The following is a 24,578-nucleotide window of genomic DNA, read 5'->3' on the forward strand; positions in this document are numbered from 1 at the left end:
TGAAGCTACTAAAACCTATAACATATACTGGACAAAATGTATTACATTATGTAGTGATGGTGCAAAGGCAATAGCAGGAAAGAACAGTGGATTTCTGAAAAAATTTAAAGATCTTTTATCAAGGGTGCAATGGACACACTACTTTCCTTCAGACATACTCTTGCCACAAAAAATATGCCAGAAAATCTCAAACAAATTCTTTATAAAACTATGAAGTTTGTTAATTTAAAGTCAAGCATTAAAGAATAGGATGTTTGCTAAACTATACAATGAAATGGGCAAAAAGAAAAAATCTCTTCTTTTTCATACAGAAGTTAGATGGTTATCACAGGGAAAGTGTTAATCCAGTTATTAGAATTGCAAGATGAATTAATATTTTCTCAGGTTAAACAAACATTCTCAATGTTTTTACAAAATGAGTATATGTTGCTGTTGGCTTACTTAGCTGATATATTTTCACATTATATGACTTAAATGTATATTTACAAGGATGTGATAAAACTATTTTATTATGACAAAGTTCTTGCTTTCATTAAGAAGCTTGATAACTGGATTACTCACCTTCAAAACAGATTTTGAAATGTTTCCAAACACTTCCAATTATATTGAGAAAAATTTGGACAAAGACATTACTATTCACCACAGTTTGGATAGCATGAAGATACAAATGCACAAGCCAAAAATTCAGTTGGTGGAGTATTTCTCAAAGACAAAAATGATTTCTCAAAAGAGGTGGGAACTGAATAGAGATGGGTACTGAAAAAGTGAAAATGTTGTTGCAGCTGCTAAGTTAACAGTTGAGATTCAAGACCAACTCATCAAAATGTCTGCCAATAAAATGTTACAACTACAATTCACATCTTAAAGATTTAGATATATTTTGACTTCCTCATCGAAGTGAATATGGAAATTTAGTCACAAAAGCACTGAAAATATTAATCACTTTCACCATGTCTTACCTCTGTGAAAAGGGTTTTTCGTCTATGATGCGCTTAAAGTTAATTATAGGAATCGTCTTTTATCACTTGAAAACAATTACTTTTATGTGTTTATAACATAGATCCACATACAAAGAAACATTTAAATGAAAAATAAATGCAACCATCTTATTAACTTATTTTCTTTACATGTGTACTTACTTATAAATGTAAGTAAAATGTTTATAATAAATTTTTTCTATAGAATGATTTCATTATTGTTTACGTGTAAAGTTGTAGGCTAATTTCATAACCCCCAGGTTGAGTATATTTTTCTAGAGTATATTATTAATCAGATTATAGATGCCTTCGAAAATAAAATTTATATCTCCTTAACACTGTGTGACACGTCAAAAGTCTTTGATATACTTTCACATAATTTTGTGATAAAAAGATTGTTACTGTATAGAATTGGAAACATTCTTTGAGGCTGTTTCTGTTATACTTATGTCAAAAGACAGGTTGTGAATTTAATGGTGTACTCTCTGAGACTAGGGTAAACAAATTAGGGGTCCCATAAAATTCTATATCTGTACACTTTTCTCTTTGTTGTTATGATAAATGATCTATCACTGCACCTCTCTCCCCATCCGGTGCTCTATGCTGATAATAGAACTCTTTTGTTGATTGATTCAAGTCTACAAAAATTAGAAAAAGAACAAGCAGCTAACTTTCTCAGAGTAAAAAGATGGTTTTCATGTAATGGCCTGATTCCGAATGATAAGTCCCAGATTATGACCTTTGGTTTGAGAGAACTGACCAATGTTGTAGATGAGGTGAAATTTTTGGAGATTTTACTCAGATCCCATTGTCACAAGGAAGGCTCACATTAAACATTTGTGTACCACAATATCAAAATTAGTTTTTGTGATTAGAAAATTAAAATATAACTTGACAGTTGACAGTTTACAGATGGTTTATTTTAGCCTATTTTTAGTGTCACCTTAATTACAGTATTCATGTGTGGTGGCAGTCAACTCATATTAAAGATATCTCATCTTATCAAAAGAGGGCTGTAGAGTAATATTGAATAACGGTAATGAGGAATACTGCAAACCTTTATTTATTAAAATAAAATCATGACTGTGATTAATTTGTACATTAATTGCTAATTATTAACTGCTTAATGTAAAAAACAATTTAAATAATTACAATTAAAGATCAGACTTTCACAGATACAGTACAAGGCATAAACAAGCTCTCTATCCACCACTGGTTAGACTGAAGATTGTAAAGAATAGTTGGAGTTCAAGAAGTGTGTTCAATGCACTTTCTTTGATAGAGAAGACGATGTCTTTTATGGTTTTTAAAAAAAATGACATCAGTAGTCAACTGAGAGCCCGTTTTATTCACTGAATGAGTGTTCTTGGAGTGTGATAAAAGTATTGAGTTATGACATTGTTACATTTGTTTATTTTATGTATGTTTTTAATGTCTCTAGGTTTACTTTAACTTGCATACATTGTATTTTATTTTTTATTCTGTATTATGTACTATGACAAATTCTATTTTAACATAATATTGACACTGAATAAATTATTATTATTATTATTGAGAATAATGTATTACACAAAAGACATCAACAAAATAGTACATCCAATCATGTTACAAAATATTCTGCTCAGCTCTAGAAGCAGCTGTTGAAATATAGTTACAAATCGACTCACATTTACAGGAAGAGGAAAAACCAAAAACTTTGTCTTTTTTTAAAAAAAACTATAAAAACTAGTTTTGTAATATTTTTATAGAACACCTTGTGACTAGTTACAAATTATTAAATACAGACATCTTACAGGCCAATAGTTCAGCGCCTCGTTTCCATCTGTTAAATGGCTAATGAACATCTCAACAAGTCATTCAGATATTTTTGAACCTCTATGTGCCAATGAGATGGAATCCAATCTCATTGTTTCCTTACAGTTGAGTATTAACCACTCGCTAAACATGTTGAGATAGATTCCTCCTCTTATTGTTTGTTCATGAAAAAAGAATGGCTGTACATCTTTCACGATATATAGCACACAATACAATCATTTTGAGCAAATACCGAGTGTACTGTATTTTTTCTCTAGGCTTTTCTGTTCCCCAAATTGTTACATTATGTCTGTTGACATGAAAGGTCTGGTTGGTGATTAGAAACCAATTGCCAAAAATTAAGATAATCTAAGCAAACTACGTTCTTTCTCAACAGGTATCTGAATGTCCATACAGAAAGCATTGTATAGGATTTTAAAATGCAACCCTATATCTTATAAAATACAAATAACAAATTGAATAGATATAAAAGTCTTAACAGAAATTCCTATAAATAACAAAATCCAGCAAGTTACAAAGTAGCAACTTGATTTTCACAATAATAACAAGAATTTAAAATCAAAGAAATGTTTGAGCTGCTAACTAAAGCAGCGAGAATAAATTAATACTTACTCTGTATATAGTTCACCTAATATTGCAAATATAATTACAGATGACGTAACAACAGTAACTTGATATCCAGCACCAATTAAAGCAGAAAACAACATAGCATTTGAAGCAGGTCTGAAAACATCACCATGAACCTGTTTCCACCCGTATTCATCTCCGAGATCTCTTTCCTTTAACAAAAAAAAAAGAAAATCTTAGACTGTAGAGAAAAACAATTAACACATTAATAATATTTATATTAACATAGTACATAGCAATGAAGGAAAAAATAAATGAAGTACAGCTAGAGGGATTTGAAATGGAGTAAATGTAATGAGAAAAAAGTAAATGAGAAAGAAGCTCAATCAGAAATCAGTAAAATGCAAAAAGAGAAAGCCAACTGACTACAACATACATTGAAAGAAGGATTAATTAAAACAATGCTAGAAGGATCGATAAAGTGCAAGGAACAAAGAATGTATATAAATAATTGAAATAAGTGAATGGATTAATAAAATAAAGACAGACAAAGTGTGAGAAAACTATCATCCCACAGCAGACAACCATGTGATGATAATAAAAAGAAAAAGATAGTAATAAAACTAGATACCAAATAAAAACTAAACTTCTTACTACAGAGTGTTCGGAAAGTTGTTGTGTACTGAAATTATGGAAGTGTAATGATGAAACTTTCTTAATTATTACTTTGTATTTTTATTTCATTATTTTATAGAAACTGATATTATAATAACTGGAATAATTTATAAAATTTATTGAAAATGACCTCCAACATCAATACAACACTGCACATGTTTCAATTTGTTTTCAAACACTTTAACCAGGTGATGTACTGGAATGTATTCTATGTATGTCATTATTGCGGTGTTTAGTTTGTCAATCATGTTTGGTCTGTTATGATACACTGCTTGTTTTGCTGTCCCCCATAAAAAGTAATCTGGGAGAGTCACACCAGGTAACTGTGCAGGCCAGAAACCCCCCCAAATGATTCGTTCACCAAAGACATTTCTTAAAAAAGCTATTGACCTGTTAGCTGTGTGCGCTGTGGAACCATCTTGTTGTAACAAACTGTGTTTAATTTCCACTTCTGTTAACTAAATAATGAAGTTTGTTAAAACACCACAATAATAATCACTATTAACTGCATTTTCAAAAAAGATTAGACCCACAATCCATTCTACTCACACCGATCCAGACTTCAATTTTCACTTCGTGTAAAGATTGTTCATGTAATTCATGGGGGTTACTTGTCGACCACAGTTGTGTATCTTGTGAATTAATAAACCCTCCCAGATGAAACCATGCTTCACTGTAAAAAATGTAATGTAAAGGATACCTATAGAATTTTTGTCAATAAAACATTTAAACTGTTGAAAATAATTTAGTTTTTTGGTATGATCTGTATGTTTCAGTTCTTCAGCATATATTACTTTATAGGGGAAATGTTTCAGTTCTTTCTTATAGCTTTATGTGCAGTATCAAGTCCAACATCTTAATGCTGTGCTAACTTATGCACTGACTTTCATGGAAATATCAAGCAGCATTCATTTAGTTTAGATAGTCTTCCACTTCAATCAGTGCCTTCAACACAGCCAGTTGCTTAAAACGTTTTGATAAGAGTTTGAACTGCATTGCGGTGAGGAACAGGAGTATTTGAAAACTTTTCAGAAAACTTGTGCTTACTAAATAAGTATACTCGTCACCTTTACCAAGACGTGTTCAACAACAAAAATGTGTTTCTTTGTCAAAAGAACCAATACATTTCTCACAAGTATTAATTCCAATTAACAAAATAACATGAAACAAAATGAAGCATGTTCAATCACAACTCAACTACTGACGTCTTGGTTTATTACTGAATAATGTCCAACAAACTCACAGGGCAACCAACACTGAAAGAACAGAATGCACCATATAATTCTAAAGCAAACTGCACAGTGACTTTCTGAATGTACTGTACTTTGTTCCAAGATAGCAAAAGGTTTTTAGTTACTATTTTTTTCATCTTATCTTACAGTAAAATAAGAAAATTATTTTTAAAAGATTTAATTTAATACCACTAATAATGATTTACATACAAAATATCTATTTTAAAAAAAAATCAGTCAAAAGAGCACATCTAACTTATCAATGCGTATGTAATTTGTGCATACCCATCTGTCATTAAATTCAGTTTCTGCATTCTAGATGCAAAAAATACTTCATTAGAAAAATTAGCTAATAATATTCAAAGAGAAAACATTAACTATGTATGATCAAAAGAGAAATAAGTTAACTGTAACACAAATTTTAATAAATTACCATATCATCGAGTTCCTCATCCTTACTGTATCGAGCATAATCTTTACGTAGTGTTCTCATAAGAATCATTGAAACAAGACCAACTAGAAATATTACCATCATAAAACTGTTGAAAATACTGAACCAATGTATCTGAAAAAATTACATTGAAAAACATTAGCAGTGGATTATTGTTAAGTTTATAAACAATTATTGAAATTAATATTTTTATTTTAAACATCTATGTAAACAAATTCTGTAATAAATAATCTGGATGGCAATAATGCACATACATTTTCACAATAACATAGTCTAAAAACAAGCAAGATCAATTGGTAAAATTTTATTATTTTGTTACCTTTTTATTCATCAGATTTAATTGTATTAATTAATTATAATATTTAACACAACTGTAGTTTACCAATACTTCTCATCAGAACCTAAAATAAAAAATAAAATTTTTAAACTGAAAATCATTCCTTAAAAAATTGTATTATTTCCTATTTCAGAGAATTCAAACTTTTAATACAGCTCCAGTCTGAAATAGTATGAAAATCAGAGTCGTTAAACACAATAAGACCTTTATACAATAAAAACCATTGGAGTGTCAGAAAAAATTTCCAGGTTCTACTTGAGAGAAAGACTATTTTGCACAAATAGTATTGAAAAAATAAAATCACTACTTTAATCAATTTGTTAATATAATCAAACTTTTAAAATTAGAAAATTAAAAAAAAATAATTTTACGAAGTTGGAAAATTAATCGATTTCCATGGCGGAATGGTAGCATCACAGCCTTCCATCTGGAGGTCCCAGATTCAAATCAAAGGCAGACTTGACATTTTTCATACATTACAAAATTCCATTTTCATATCCCACGAAAAAGCTTCTATCTTATGTGTCAAAACCGTCAACAGAAAAAAAAAAATAAGACTGCTAAATTATCCAATACATTTATTACCACAGCTTAATTTTTTATAGCAGTAATGGTAATTTTTTATGCCAGTTCCATTACCATCATTTATATTCTTCACTCAATAAATTTGACCAGTGACAATGGTTTTGTATCTCATTCTTTTGTCATAGCATCAATGTCACTGACCTCATTACAAACTCGATACTGTTAAGTATCAAGTTTAACTTGATACTTCAAATTGTTAAGTTTGAGCTCAAATAATTGTTCCTGAAATAGACAATAATTTCTCTCATGTCCGTAATGAAATAATACAAAAAATAGCAATTCAACTTCATGTTGGAAGTAATTTGTGATCCTATTTTCTCATTAAACAACTACAAATTATCTCATCTACTTTTTTAATACTTTATACACTTGTATTTTGCTATAGTTGTATTTTATAAAAGTAGTCTGATAAATAATTTGTATTTATCTTTACTATTACTTTGGTCTATAATTTTTTGTATTTTATTGTTAGTGTTTCACTTGAAGTTAATGTTTTATATTTATTAAAAATTTATAAAAATGACAAACCAAAGTAATAAAATTCAAGTAAAATATTACTTAAAAAAACATAAAAAAAATTAAATTTTCACTTTTGGTGAATGAAAAATTAAAATTAAATACTCATCAACTTACAAAAATTGCAAGTAACAAATTACAGTATTTAAATAGGAACTAAAAGTATAGTAAAATATAGGACGATAATATACAAAATTCATTCTAGTTATAAATATAACTCAATATACAGAACACAGTAACATACAACAATGTAATACACAAACAACAGACTAGAAAACAAATATTATTTAACAACTATGAAGTGCAGTGAATTCAGCTGTAAAAAAATTACTCAAGTTTTTAAAACAGCATTTCAGAATCAAAATAAAATCCAAATACAAATTATTTTATAATGATACAATTCATTAAAAAAAAAACCATGTAATATATGCTGTCGTCAAATTGTGCTCAATAAGATCAGCAAGAAAAGATTTTCTGTTTTTTTTTTACATAACAAAGATTTCTGCTTTATTAAGGGATTAAACTTTGAATTTTTTCTGCTTTTATAGTTTTCAGCTTTACTGAGATCATTTTAGACTGTAGTAATAATTCGTAAAATTAAGTATAAATAAAAACTACAATAGATCAATTTCTCTATCAAACAACGTTCTGAAATCCTCATGTCAACGCTTAGAAATGATTTTAATAAAAGAGAGTGGACTACATGCTGACTATTTTATTTAGTGCATTTAGAGTTATATTAAGTAAATATATTTTCAGTTAACCTCATGTTAAGAATGTAGTCTTTAACAGAACTATAATTAAAACTTATATTAAATCAAAATATTTCAAAATTAAACTAACTCTGTGTTGGAAGAAATTTGGATCCAAATATTTATCAAATCTGTCTTCAAATCTAATGCTGGATGAACGCCAATTAACTTCGTATGTAAATGGAATTTTAATACCATTTTCCAATTTTACTTTATTTTCTGATGTCAAATTGACATCTACAATATACTTTCCATTGTGACCTATATCAAGTTTCTTATGAGTCCATATATAATAATTTACATGATGACCATTTTCTTCCATTTCTCCAACAATGCCTAAAAGAAGGAAATGCATAAATATCAACTTAAAGAGTGTAATGAACTGTAAGCACAACAGCCATTATGTCATACTTTACTAAATAAAAAGGCAAAAGCAGACTATACATATATAAAACTACAAATACTATATTTAAGTAGTTAGAAATATATCAATTTTCATTGAAAATTTAGTTATTGTGCCCTCAGTTAAAATACTTACTTAGTTAAAATACTGCTTCCCAAATGACAACAGATTTAATTACAGGCATAAGGAAATGAATCAGTAATTATTTAAATCATGCACTGTTGGCACTAATTCAACCAAAATAGTCAAGTTCAGTATATTTACATAGGTTTTATCAGTTTCATCCCTTTGACTGAATTTTAAACAAGAGTTCAGCACCAAAACAGAATAATTATAATAACAGAATAAATCATAAAAACTGATAGATAAATAATTGATTTTTTTTTATACCTGAAATGTAACTTCATCATATATTTAGTAGTCCTTAGGTAGGAACTCAAACTCAAAATGAACTCAAAAGGAGATAAATAAATCAGCACAAGAACAGACAGAACTGTTTTGTGTTATTAAGTGATATTATTCAGTATTCTCCTTTTTATTCTTGCTAATTCTGAACCCGGTTACCATACTACATGTTTCCTTAATGGTCACTGATATGGTAAATTAAAAACCACACTATACAACACTATCTTGAAAGACATGCAAGAGAATCATCAACTAAATTATTACTCTTGTACCACAGTAATAACATGAGAAATAGCATTTTATAAGTAAAGCTGTTAAAAAAGCAGTAAGACTAAACTATTTTTATGAATTAAATATATTTACCCCATATTGGAAGATCATCAATATACATTTGGTACCAATAATGATTTTTCACAGCATATATGAATGCTTTTAATTTAACTTCATTAAGCTGAATTTCACAATACGTACTCCGAACTATATCAGCTGTAATAAAAAAATTGGTGAATATGTATAATTTAACAAGTACCCAATTCATTATCCATACTAAAATAAATACAAATAATAATCCATATCCAAAGTAATATAGATTTTTGTGTGTACGTGTGCACATGCATACATGTGACTATGTGTTGAATTGTCATTTAAGAGACACTTTATCTCACTTAAGTGAGATAGATCAACTATAACTAAAGATCTTAAAAGTTTGAATATATGGCCAACTAAAGTGTCTTAAACAGGCACTTTTTTTTAAACAGTAATTTTTTTAAATAATCTGTTATTTTTTAACAGTTCACCAATCATTAGGATCATGACTGAAATGAGCCATGTAAGAACTGTTTGCAAAGAGATTCAATCATCATCTTAGAAATTAGTGAAACAATAATAACACCATGTAAAATGTAGGATATTACAGCTCTGACCAAAATAGCTGGTTTTTTCTCGTAGCATAAATTGACAAACAGATTGTAAGTAATCCTTTCAAAATATGTAAAAAAAACAGCTTTCAAAAGCCTTTAAAATATGTAAACCTAATCTGATAAGTCAATTTTGGTTAAAATGGAACTTGTCTACATTTATTATTAAATTGACAACAGAGATGCTTAAAATCTTAAATAGTGGCAAGTTCATTGTTCCTATTTTTCTTGAACTGGTTAAAGCTTCTGATTTTAGTCCATTTTATTGACAAAGAAATGGGTTAGGAAGGCATAAATGGCATTAGTAATAAATTGTTTGAATTATATTTGACGGTACACAAAATAAATAATAAAAGAATTACAAAAATTTCTGAGTTGTTTTTTTATTATTCATAAATTTAAAAATAAATGCAAAACACTTCATCATTTCATTAAATGTATTTGGATTCAAATAGCAAAACTCAACATAGTGTGCCAGTAAATCTTATCATACTTGATTTTTCAAAGTCTCATTAAACTGGACATCACTACCAAGCAGCTATCATGCATGTTTGAATAACAAGTGGTAATCAACATTTTTACTTTATATGGAACAAAATCACTAACAGTACTAACGTATCAAGTTTTGCCAAAAGTTCAGTGATACCCAAGGTACAAACCTGTAACAACTTGTTAAAATCTTGTAGGCTTTCAGCAATAACACTATAGGGGTTTACACAAATTAGGAAATTCTTTAACTACTTTAATAATGGCCAAACTTGAATTGACAGTGACAAACACAACAATAGGCCATCCAGCAACACAGTTGTCGTACAACAGTAGACAAAACTCAGCTATCATTAACAAAGTAATTACTATAATTAGTAATTATAATTAATAGATATTATCAAGAGGTTCTCCATTGTCCACATAATATAGTTCAGTACAAGAAACTTCACATAAGAAGAGTTAAACAAAAATAGGTCTACTCCCCATTTTACACACCTCATGAGGTTATCATGACCAAGCATGGAATTCCCCAAATTTGCAAGGCTCCTTAATCTACAGACATAGCTCCTTGTAATTTCTAGTTGTTTCCCAATTTGAAGATGCAGGAGTACTACCTTCAGAGCAACGAGGATAAACAAGATAACAACAGAGCTAATAAACAAGACAAAATAGAGCTTCCAGAAATGTTTCCAAAACCACTAGGTTGTGTGTGGCTCCACAAGGAAGCTACTTTGAAGGAGATTAAAATTAGAGGCAGACACAGTTGAACTACTTTTTCCCCTGGTCTATGAATGTATCTTTTTAAACATTGGACACTCCTCATATGTTCAAATTAAATGACAATGTAATGAGCTAAAATTAAATTTAAAAAAGCCTAATCTAATAAAATTAAATTCTTGATCCAAAAATAAATAATCCTGAATAATCATGTAAAGGGATGAGTTCAGTCTACAAAATTTTAAAAATTTGAATTGGAAAGTTCAAGGGATCAGAATGTTTCTTGTATTTAGCTTACTTTGCTCTAAGAGTACAGTTACCTTTATCTGTGTAATGTTTATGTTATACACTTTTTTTAAACATAAATTATAGGCTAATCCATTTAAGAATGTTAGTCTAACAAATATTCAGAAAAAGAGTGAGGATTTGAATCATGATGTTTATGCAGTATACCATAATATAATATTTTTGTATATTAATATATTCAATAACGTTTAAGTTTATTAAGATGTTCATGTAGATTTTGGTTCATGTATTTTAGAATATCTCGGTTTTTGCCAAAATTGATGGACTTGTGTTCATGAGATTGTTGGTAATTGTTGATTTTACATTATTATGTAAGATTCTTAAAAAATCTGCAGTCTGCAGTTACTGTTGCTTATTATCGTTATTACTATTTTAAATTAATCATTAACTTACGTTTTTAATTTAATCCTTATTAACAACAACATAGCCTAAACTGCCTGTTTTTAAGTTTTTCTTTATTCCCAATTGTGTTATATAATTTTGTTTTAAGTATATGCCATAAAACAAACATATAAGTAAATGTATAATTAAAAAATTAATAAAACTGAAGAAAGCATTTCTAAAAATCATTAAAAGTAGACACTATTACTAACAGAAAAAATAAAACAAGCTATTAAACAAAAGAATTAGTATGTAAATAAATAATAGCAAACCTTTATATTCAATTTCAAGGCCACTAAATTCCAGTTCAACTCCCTGAAGAGCCTCTCCAAGAGTTTCATGATAATGGTTTATAGTCTCTTTTGTGCCCATACAAAATGGTAGAGAAAAATATGCATATGTCTCTTGTCTATTATGATATGGACCAACTGTGTTCATCCATAGAACTACCTCATCGTTTTCTTCATACTGTTAATAAAATCAGAAAATTTACTCATAATACTTATAAATAATAATAAATAAATAATAAGAAAACATTGTAAAATAATCCATGCAACCAATACAATCATCATTAATCCCATATTCTCAATTAATTCTTTATTAATCCTAATACACACACTGCCTTCTTAAAATATGAATGAAAACATATATCTGATATCATAATAACAAACAAAAAAGAAAATTGGCTTTAATAAACCTTTGAATATTTACTTGACAAATATTTGTTTCTGCATAATTAAAAATATTTTAAAATCTTATACTAAATTAAACTAAAAATAAGCATAGGAAATCCCAACTTCAAAATGTAGATCTTCAATGAAAACTGAAACCAATAAAAAAGGAACTTCAGAATAATAATTTGAATACTATTCCTGCAGTATTCAGAGGGATAAAAAAAGTTAAAACAAAAAAAAACAAGAGATGCAAAGTGAAGTGCTAGTAACTTTGCCAAAAAGTGTATTATTCATGGATAGCTGACAAGTAATAAGTGTCTTGAAAATGTGAAAGTTTTCAGCTACAAAAAACAACTGTTAACTTTAAATTGTTTAAAAAGAAACACTTCTTTAAAAAAATAAGTTTTTCTAAATTATATTCTTTATGCACGCCAATACGCTTAGAAAATACTAATTTTTCTTTTATGAAGTATGTTTTTAATTAAAAATATAAATATTACTTTACTCTGGGTAGTCTTATTTCCACATACTCAAAATTTAAGTTCATGCAAAATTAGTATTCTAATAACTTTTCATTGCCCATAAAGCTAAATTTCTGGGTCTCTTTTTACATGACAAGTTTTATTGAAATGATTAAACTGATTTTGCATGAAACAAATCAAATCATACAATTTTGCTTTGAAGCTTGTCAAAATGTTATGCTTGTCATCATTATTAAATATTGATAATGCTTAAAAATAATCCTTTTCAAGAAAAGGATCTTGATTTTCAAGAAAAAAAGGGTTGTCAGATCATTATTTTATCTCTATTAGTATGAATCACGTCAAACTATACTTAGAAAATTAGATATGTTAACTTATCCCTCTGTTTATAATTATGAATGTGCTTTTTTTGCTAAAAAGAATAAGCATTTATTCTTAAAAAAATTGCAATATCAAGTCTTACTAAACCAGATAACAGAAATGTTTTTGTAAAACTCAACACAATACTTAAAAGAAACTGTGCATCCATGGTCATTTTTAATAAATTACTGAACCAATTAAAACATTTTCCCACCAATTTATTTAAAACACTTTTTAAAGGATTTTCTTTTATGGTAATATCATTCTGTCAATGAATTTTTAAACAATAACAATTAAACATTTTAAAAAATCTTGCATCCTATTCAGTATGTAAATAATACGTGCTCAAATAGTTTTCAATAATACATTTGGAATTGCTGAATTATTCTGAAGTTATTTTTTATATTTAGTATCTTCACAAATTTAATGTACTTGCATCGTTACTCATATGTTTATGTTTTAAATAATTAATGTAGATGTTACATACATAATTTTAACATTAATTGAACATATTCCTGATGTGACCTGTATAATGTATTATTGTGTACTGATCACAGTAAAAAAAATTATTTATATTTAACCTTTTATACAAGGATAATCAAATATAAACAGATTTTTTTTTTCTTGAGCGTCTACAGTTGTAGGACTGGGCCCGCGCTTCTAGTATGCTTGAGTGGGGAGGACCGGCCATTCCACATTCCCAACCAATTCGTCAGTAACGCTCACGATGTCGGAGGAATAGGTGCTCCCTCCACTGCATAACGCATAATTATAAAATTTCTTGCTCGTGAAGTAATTCAAGCAACAGAAATTTTCTGGAGATTGACTGTACAGTTCGGGGACTAAACACTGGAAAATCAGGAACACGAACGCCGTCTTCGAACCAGCATTACAAATGAAAACATTCGCGCGGTTCGAATCATTCTTGAAGATGATCGACGGGCGAGAGTATCCGAAATTGAAGAACACGTCGAAATAAGTTATGGTAGCTGTCAAGCGTTCATCAGAAACGACCTACAGTTCCGTAAAGTGTATATCAGATGGGTCCCTCGCCTTTTGACCGTAGATCACAAGTTGCGACGTTTGGAGGTCTGTCAGAGACTTACAGCAAGGTTTGCAAAAGAAGGTGATGCATTTTTGAGTCGGATCGTCACCTGCGACAAAACGTGGGCCCACCACTACACTCACCAGTCGAAACAAGCCAGTATGTATGAAGTAGCGGAGGAAAGGGGAGGCAGCCCCAGTGAAAGCCAAGACTCGACTGTCAGCTGGCAAGGTTCTTTCAACCGTTTTTTTCGACCGACGAGGCATTTTGCTCATTGATTTATTCATAAGCGACGCACAATCAATGCTGCTTACTACTGCGAGCTGTTGAACGAGGTGAGGGCTGCATACTGCCATAAAAGAAGAGACCAACCGATTCAAGAGGCCATCCTCCTTCACAACGCCAGGTCCCAAACTCCAGCTCCAACGGTCTCAAAACTAGAAGAAATGCACTGGACTCAACTTGATCATCCTCCCTACAGCACGCACCTATTGCCCTGGGATTTTAATTTGTTTGGGCCGCTTAAAGAAGGCCTTGGAGGGCAACGACCTGAAGATGAGGGCGTAGAGGGATTCGTGCGCAACTGGTTCCTCACGCAACCAGCTTCATTCTACGATGCTGCAATAAAAAACCTAACTTCTCGCTGGGAATAAATGTATTTCTAAATTAGAAAACTATGTAGAAAAATAAATTATATTTGCCTTTTATTTTTCAATAAATAATTTTTTTTTAATAAATTCCGTTTATATTTTATTTACCCTCGTATTATAGAAAATTGCAATATAAAAAATAATAAAATAAGTCCTGTGTTTTACTACTACTGTTTGTCTTATTTTTGTTTGTTTTGTCTTGTTACTAGGTAAATTCTCAATGAATAAGCACTTTATTACCTTAATTTTTAACATTTAATAAATTTCACAGATAAAACTTGAATTGTTTAATATTATTCTATTAAATCAAGAATAAAATAATTTATTAACAAATGAAAACTAAATTTTATAAGTACTTGAACCCAAAAGTGTATCTTTTTAAACAGTATTTTTCAATAAGTTTTACTTTTCAATAACTCAACAAAATATTTTCACTAGTTAAACCTCCTACAAAAATTTTTAATACTCTCAATATCACCACCCCAAAACACAACTACAATCCGTCTTCCGATATCAACCCAACTCTTGATTTTTTTCTTTTAATTTTTCCTCAAAAAATCACAGAACCATACAAATTTCAAGAAGTTACAAAAACTATCCTTCATATTTCCCTATCGAAGAGGCAATGTACATATTTCATTAGTTTCCATCAAAAATAGATATACATTATTTTTGTTTTTCTGCAACATCTGCTCAGGTTTTCCTATGGTTGCAACACATATAAGATAAAGACATTAATTAGAGTCACTTTCTCTGAGGATAATGATGTTTACTATAGAACCAATTTCTTTGGTGAACTGAAAAAAAGGATCAATTTTACAGGGTGAATGAGCCATCACATTCATTTCAAACTTATTACCATCAGTATATTCATTTCATTTCAGTGATGAAGGCAATGGGAAATGACTTCACTCCTCAATTTTCAGTGGAAAGTATAGAATCGGATCCTTGTCATTTTTTAGAATGGCTGTGCATTTTTTGAGTGATTTGGATTTCATGTCAGGCCATTTTTAGTTCAGAGATTATGACAAACAGATTTCTGAGAAATTAGCAATTAGATGCACTTACACGCTCAAAGACACACAAATTCTTCGTGGAAAACAATCCATCTTAAATAAATTTATAACATGGATTTTGTATTTTTGGATTCAATGAACTTTAAAAAACCAAATAGGATTTTTTATTGACAGTAGTATTTTTCTCTTCTTGCTATAAAAAAGTAGCAAATAATTAAATACACTAGTCATTAAAATTTTCATCAAAAATTTGCAAAAGTAACATATTTGTGCCATAACAAATTAGCTTCTATTATTTGTTCTAGAATTACTAACGTGAAGATGGTAGAATTACTAGTGAAGATGCAACAGTGTTTGTTCAGAAATGTTTATTTTCATAAAAATACAACATGCACACGTATCCAAACTGGAATAATTCTGCTAAATAGTAACTTTTTGAAGTTAAATGAGCAAAGTCTTCTATCATTGATATTAAATTTCATATTCTTTTCAAACAGTAAATTCTCACTATCACATAAATATTAAAGTTAAACATGCATGTATCTCATTTCCGTTTTATATTACACTTCTTTTTCATTTTTATGAAAATTCTCATGTACTTTCACACACACACACACATATATATATATATATATATATATATATATATATATATATATATATTATATATATAAATTTACATTTGATTCTTACATTAAATTCACACAACACAAATAATATTTTTTCACATATTTATAATTTCAACCAGCAAAATAACACTTTTTTACACAGTTGCAAGTCTTTTTATTAACTACTTCATAAAGCATATAACTTCATTAAGTACTTTCTAAAGTTTTTCTAATTTAAAATCACAAGAGTGTTTTATTTTCCTTCCTAACTGATAATGTATGTTTGAGTATATATTTCATTAATAAAATAATTTACAATCAATTACATTTTTGACAATTTAACTATAAACGCTGTGAATAGTACTTTCAGACCGCTTCTAAAAACTTAATGATTAAAAATTTAATGATGAATGAAGAAATTTAATGATTAAATTTACTAATCCCTCATTACACATTTGTATAATGAGAAATACATCCCAACAAATTTCCATGAATAGTAAAATTAAAAATACGGCCTCAATATTATGAGAAAAACAGGTTATATTCCTTCAACTGCAAAGTTAAAATTAATATATTTAGTACAAGATAAATACAAATAAATATATTTCATGACTTTGTTTTTCCTTGCAGTTATTTCCTATTACTTTTACTTTCTTTTCCAGTTTAGCCTCCGGTAATTACCTTTCAGATACTTCAGAGGATGAGTGAGGATGATATGTATGAGTAAGAAGATATGTATAATGAAGTGTAGTCTTGTATAGTCTCAGTTCGACCATTCCTGAGATGTGTGGTTAATTGAAACCCAAACACCAAAGAACACCGGTATCCACGATCTGGTATTCAAATCCAAGTAAAAATAACTGACTTTACTAGGACTTGAACGTTGGAACTCTCGACTTCCAAATCAGCTGATTTGGGAAGACGCATTCACCACTAGACCAACTCGGTGGGTTTATTTCCTATTACTTATATCTATGAAACAGAACGTTTGCAATAATCGCAAATTTTGCTACAACTTAATTCATTAGTAATGAAGTAAAATTTATTAATAATAAACATTTTGAAAACCATAACAAATAAGTAAAATTAAAGTGAACTTTTTCTTTACTTTTATTTACAAGATACTATCATTGATGTTCTAATAGTTACATTAATATTATATAAAAAATATATATAACTAGGCAAGGCTAAATGAAAAAGAATGGTAATCTGATTGACTAATCTATTGTTTACTACTAAAAAACAACTAGTATTTTTTCTTGTCAGCAATTTTCATTTCTTTAAAGATTTCTTTACACACTGTCTAAAGACCCTGTAATTTTCTTGATTTTTGTAAACTAAGCACAATACAAAAAAATGACCTAAACAAACATTACTCATATTGAAGGGAGACACCTCAACAGATAACCTTGAATTTGACCTTGAACTTTACCTTATTTCAAGGTTAACACAATTTTTTTCAAATTGAATGATCCCATCAATGAAAAAAGCAAAACATTTTACATTGGAATATGACCTTGGACCTTTTTTTAAGGTCATACAGCTAACCACCATTAACTGTGATACTGTTATATGATACTGTAAAGTCATTTTTACTAGTTTGCGAGATAAATGGCCTTCTTTCTTTCTTTCTTTTTCCTGTTTAGCCTCCGGTAATTACCGTTTAGATAATACTTCAGAGGATGAATGAGGATGATATGTATGAATGTAAATGAAGTGTAGTCTTGTACATTCTCAGTTCGACCAATCCTGAGATGTGTGGTTAATTGAAACCCAACCACCAAAGAACACCGGTATCCATGATCTAGCATTCAAATCCATGTAAAAATAACGAGATAAATGGCCTGGAATATATCAACACTCCAACTTGCAGCATCATAATGAACATGTTTCTAACTTAACCTGCTCAAATTCTTTTTATCTTAAATTCAATGTAACTCAAGAATAACTTAACCAATTTTCATCAAATTTTCACATAAACTACTACAACATATCTAAATTTCAATGTAATTGATCGAGTAGTTTTGGAGGTTTTCAAGCCACAAAATTTTATATTTCAGCCAATAAACATATATATAAAAAATATATAAAGAAATCACAATTTAAGTGAATATTTTCATATTCCTCATACATCAAAACATAAAGAAAACTCAAATTTAACCCCACCCCCACCCCCACTCTACATGCAACCAAAAGTAATACTGTACTTTTCTTTGAAAAAATGGTAAAAGCACTAAACAAAAACAATGAGAAGTATAACACAGAGATAACTGAACATGAGCTCTTTAGAATGTGATAAATTAGGTCTTTCCAAAATAGTAATTTAAAAAATAAGGCAAGAAAAAAATACAGAAATGATGTAGAAACTGCTACTCAGAATGAAGCAAAGCTTTTTGGAATGCATGAGCAGATTCTATTTTTCAGTTGTAACTTTCCCAATTAATTTTTATGTGAAAATACACTGAATATCAGAATGAAACTACACTAAATATTATTGTAGAATAAAATTTCTATAAAAGTACTGATGACGCCAGAAAGGTGTAAATTATCTTCAAATAATTTTTTTTCATTTAAAAGTAGTTCCACAAAGTATATGCAAAAATATATAATGGAACTAACATATTAACTCCTACAAAACATAACATTACCAAAAGGTAGTCCATTTGGTAAAAAGTAAAGCTTGAACATTTGGGTTGAATAAATCTTTCATTCAATTAAAAAATCAGAAGATAAGAAAAAATGGTAAAGGACGTCATTAAAAATACAAGTTATTTAGATAAGTAAGTAAAACTGAAAACGCTAATAATTTTTACAGATACATTTGTTGATAGGAAAGAGAAGTTCATTAAGTACAGAAAGAACCTCCTAACGTCAAATATAAATATAAAATTATTTTTCCTGATCTGACTATTTTACTATTACATTTCAGAATTCCAAATTCTATAAACATTTAATACTTTTATTTACTTTTCTACTGATAAGAGGCTCACACCCAATTTCAATTTTATAATCACATTTATCTTTCTATTTTTTATTATAATGAATGAGATAATTATAATAGCATTTGAACAAAATGCCAAACCAGACTGGGATACAAACTAACCTTCTACATAATAAAAGCAGAAGTCTGGAAATAATTGAATTATATATTACAAAATAATATTTTAATATTAACGTGTAACCTTGTTATTAATTTTAACTAATATAAATAATTAAAATAATATATAATTATATCATATCAATTTTGGTCTAATATAGTAAAACTACAGCTGAAAAAATAAATGGATAACACCATCAAAAGTCATTAAAATGCATTATTTGACAAAACTACTTTAAAAATTGGGAGCAGCAAAATAGTAAGAATGTAAAAATATTATTAAAACCCATCAACTTAAGAAATTAAAACTTAAGTGTTCATTAAGATAAGATATCCGTTATAAAAAAAATGAACTTAATTAAAGAAAATAAGTGAATAAAAACCAGACAACAGCTTAAAATTCAACTAATAATTTCATGATTAATTTTAAATTTACTTAAATTACAAAAAAATTCAAGGTGAAACAAGTAAAGATAAAACAAATATTTCAGTAACTATCAAATATGTCCCAGAAGTACTCATACACCATTTACTTAATAAAATATAATACTAAAGAAAGGTAACAAACGACAACTCCTTTAATATGTAATGCAATAGACACTAGCTCATCAAATTTGTAAACTCTTTTGAAATTCTCAAGGTAAGAAAGATCCAGTGACATGCACTACAAACTGTAGTCAAACAATTAAGACTTCTTTAACTAAAAGCCCAACAAACTAAATGTTAAAAATTCAATAAAAACAATATATATATATATATATATATATATATATATATATTATGTATGTAAATGAAAACATGAAATTAAACATATTATGAAATTTTTAATCATTAAGGGAAATTTTTAAAATGAATATTTAACAACCAACTTGAACAAAAGAACAATAAAAATAAATTTTTAAGTAGTGCTGCATACGAAGACAGAGTTTTCATTATTTTATTTAATATATTTTTTGTGCAAGAAGTACACTGAACTAAATTAATAAAAATACACAAAATTAAAGGAGAAAATTAAAAAAAGTATAACTGTTTTTTAATTTGACATTAAAATATATTTTATGTTTATATTAAAATTAAATTATTATAACCACAATTTGATGATATAATTAAAAATAATGAGTTGACCTTTTGAGCTTCTTGTGTATTTTCAACACACAAGCATCAAGTTTAAACTCATTCAACACTATGAATCACTGCTTTTACGTATGCAAAATATACCAATACAAAGGTAACACAACTTCAAACTGAAGTTATGTTGTCTGTTGTTGACTTTAAATTGATCATAACTGAAGGAATAACACGACCAATCTTCATCAAATTCTCACATGCATAACTTCAGATACACTATTACAGCTATCTAAATTTCAATGAATTTAATCACGTAGTTTTGGAAATTTTCAAGCCACAAATTTTAAACTTAAACAGTAAACATATATAAAGGTGTCCCATGAAGAAACTTTCAGGGCATGTTCTACTGGTGCATGTTTTGTATGAAACGCTTTATGCAAATAATTGAAGAAATTCAAAATTAAATTATCTATACTCAGTGTCAATTCTAATGGCAAATGGAGGACGACATTAATTTTGATCCAGATGTGAGATCATCAAACAGATATTTTGACATTGTTAAGTTCTTTAAACATTATGTGACATATTTACGATCATCCTTATCTATATTTTTTGAATCAGAACAAATTATTTGTCTTAATATCTAAACATCAGTATGGTATATGTTCAAATACTTTATTTACAACACCATTTTAACAATTATACATTTTGTTTATACGATTTTTCAAGAACAAATTCAACATCATCTATATGTCAGTGTTTATTATTAATTTTAGTTCAATTTTAATTTTATCAATTTTGTCATTACTATGATCCTATTTTGTTACACTTGTGCTTTTTTTAATGCCTAATGTCACAAAAATTATATGTAATTATTATGTTATTATTAATAGCGTTAAAACCAAATGAATACATGTGTTAACTGGTTGTTAAACAAGAGATTGATATTAAAAATTTAAAAACATCACGACCAAAAAAAAATTGCTCTAATATAATTATTAATATAGGATAATTAAAGAGCGTGCTGGTGACAAGTTTGTATATAGTATATTTTTAAAATTTTTAAATTTATTTAAAAAATAAATATTATAGCAATATAATATTTATATTATAAGCTATAATATTATAATTTATAGCCTGACACTCCTGATTACAAAAGGATTCCAAAGTGGGGTCATAGATCTAAATCGGTTCAGCAGTTGAGCTGCTACAGTGGATCAAACATACACCCTAAATATATTAAATTCATTTTTGGGCAGTCAGTGTAATTAACTGATAATTCCAATAAAAATATCAATTAAAAAAAAAAAACACAAATAATAATACAATCAGTTTTCACTGTACCATGTATTGCAATTGAATCGGTACATAGGTTTCTTCCTTTCACCATTCATTACTATTATAAAAATTATATTTAATAAAAATAAAATCATAAAACAAGGATGTACAAAGTAATCACCAAACTTCTATAAATCAGTTTCTTATAAAAACAATGACAGCAATTTCAATTTATGAATTTAATAGTGTTACTGTTAATTTATTCAGTGTTATGAATTTAATACTGCTTATCTATTATTTGAAATCATGTATATACACAGCAATTACTTCAAATAATTTCTTTCAGCTCTGTTGAGAAGAGTACTTTCATGATATTAATCTTTTTAACATTTTTAATAACAAGTTACACTACAACAAAACACGCATTAGTACAATTCTTCAGTGATTCTCTATAAATAGTGTATGAGATTTCACCAAACATAAAAAAAATAATTTACCTTAAACATAATAACTATTATTTATTTATTTTAATTTTCAAGGGATTATAACCTAACTCCCTAAATACAGCTGCTGAAAAATGCCAAGCCTGATTGGGATTCAAACCCAGAAACTACTGGATAAAAAACAGAGAAGCTGCCACTCCACAACAGAGTCAGTGGATTATAATAATGGTAAGTAGTATGAATCAGAGCTTTTGGAGTTACCAATTTTGTAATCTTCAAATTACAAAAACTGATAAAAACTTTTTCTCCTTGTTCATTTTGGTTATAACAAAGATAAACATAGGCTACAAATAGTAAATCCCTATTTTTTTGTTGGTAAACAAAATCTCAATAATTTTTCTTTGCATAATGTAATAATTGATAGATTTACACAAAACTTTTACAATACATGAGTAAAACAAATATGTGCAAATTATTTCACAAAAACATTAGTTTTGAAAATATCTTTATAATTATAAAAAAAAAAAAAATTGAAAGTATAATAGAAAAGAAATATCAATAATTTTAAAAGTTTCCTCTGTGAATTTACTCTGAAACTAATGGTAATAATAAACTTAATATGCAAAGCGACTGGCTCTTGGTCAGTCTCAGCCAATGGCCTGACTGAAGCAGCACTTTGACGAAGGGTTGTATGATGTGTGTAGAGACAATGTTTGTGAACACCATATTCAATCCACATTGTCATAAAATTAGATGCCCTTAGATTTGACTTTTACTGTAGTATCTATCATTGCTGCTCTTTTTGAATGCACACACACACACACACACACACACACACACACACACACACACACACACACACACACACACACACACACACACACACATACACGCACACCCCCCCCCCACACACACACACACACACACAATTAACTATAGTTAAAAGAAGAAGTATTGATATGTTAATTTTGAATCCCTTCAATTATTTGTATAAACCCACAAATTTAACACTTGATTGAAGTCTTGCTCATTTTCCTCCTCTACTCGCAAAAAAATCCAAACCGATGAAAACCATATGGAGCCTTGCTTAACAGCTAAATATAAAATCAAATTATTTGTAAAATATTAAAGTCAAATAAAAATTTAATTATATGGGATTAATTCACGATAATTCATTAATTACATTAAATCAATAATTTATCATGACAAGACTCATAATAGACTTGTTAATTTATTTCTGTCTAAAAAGTATTAACAATATTGGCAGTTAAGACAGATTGTTATATTATACAATGTACTTTAGTTTAAATCCTGTTTTATATAGATATATCATAAATTCAAAATTACAAACAAAAAAGTATAAGCCTGTTTTACAAATGTGATGTAAGCATATAAAGGTGAAGAGGGGGTCATCCATTACTTGACAGGTTATTTGATGAGATTCACTATTTTTCTTGTGCTATTTTTTTTTTACCTCTTTACTATAGTCTACATCCTCAATTATTAGTTTTATATATTTTAATTTTATCTTTCTCCACAGCTTTTATCTTGTACATGTCCCTGCATCACCAAATTAACTAAACCTGATTATCTTAATACACAGCCTATCAACTCAGTTCATCTCTCTATGAGATTCTGCAACAATTTTCTCTATTCTTTTATTAATCTTGAAAACTCTATTATTAACCTATTTACACCCACAATCTTCAGCAACTTCTAGTAACACCAAATTTCAACGGTGTATAATTTTTTCCTTTTTGTTTTTCCAACTGATAACATTTTACTACCATAAATTGCCCATATTTCACACTGACCCTAGACTGCAGAATGATAGAATCTCAGCTTTCATCCAGAAAATCTTAAGTTCAAACCGCTATCGAGCATATAATTTTATTCGCTGCAAAATTTCTTTCTCCACATTTCCATACACAAGGTTACAGTTAATGTTATCAATTATTCATCTACAAAAAAAGTGAAATATTTCACATAAATATTTTCACAGATTTCTTACTAACTTATTTTTTGCTCTCCTTGGTTGTGCCAGTCTGTATTTGACAACTACCATATTTTGCCTATCCTTTGTAATTCTACCACCTGAACAATTAAATTTCCCTCTTTTTGGTATTCTGCATTTCCATAGCTTACCTCATTATCCCTCTTCCCATCACACATTTCATATCCTTGTTTTACTTTCTATTTATTTTCTAAATAAATTTCTTTCACAGCATTAATTCACACCATTAAATATTTTTCCAACAATTTTTATTTCTTCAAACGAGGAATGTGATCAACATATCTTGACTTAAAAATTTTCATTCAGTTCTTGTATGGC

At 28.5% G+C, this 24,578-nt stretch overlaps 1 protein-coding gene across 1 annotated transcript in view; it reads right to left on the reverse strand.

The window, feature by feature from the left end:
• TM9SF3 (transmembrane 9 superfamily protein member 3) overlaps positions 1-24,578 on the reverse strand; it is a 57,180-nt gene that overhangs the window by 26,607 nt on the left and 5,995 nt on the right. Inside the window, exons 2-6 of the mRNA XM_075360860.1 lie at positions 11,798-11,993; positions 9,079-9,201; positions 7,999-8,243; positions 5,700-5,831; positions 3,405-3,571 (exon numbers count right to left, since the gene is read on the reverse strand). Coding sequence (XP_075216975.1) covers positions 3,405-3,571; positions 5,700-5,831; positions 7,999-8,243; positions 9,079-9,201; positions 11,798-11,993 — 863 coding nt within the window. The remainder of the gene's footprint in view (positions 1-3,404; positions 3,572-5,699; positions 5,832-7,998; positions 8,244-9,078; positions 9,202-11,797; positions 11,994-24,578) is intronic.

Source organism: Lycorma delicatula, chromosome 3 (genome assembly GCF_047948215.1).
Source record: "Lycorma delicatula isolate Av1 chromosome 3, ASM4794821v1, whole genome shotgun sequence".
Lineage (NCBI taxonomy): Eukaryota > Metazoa > Arthropoda > Insecta > Hemiptera > Fulgoridae > Lycorma > Lycorma delicatula.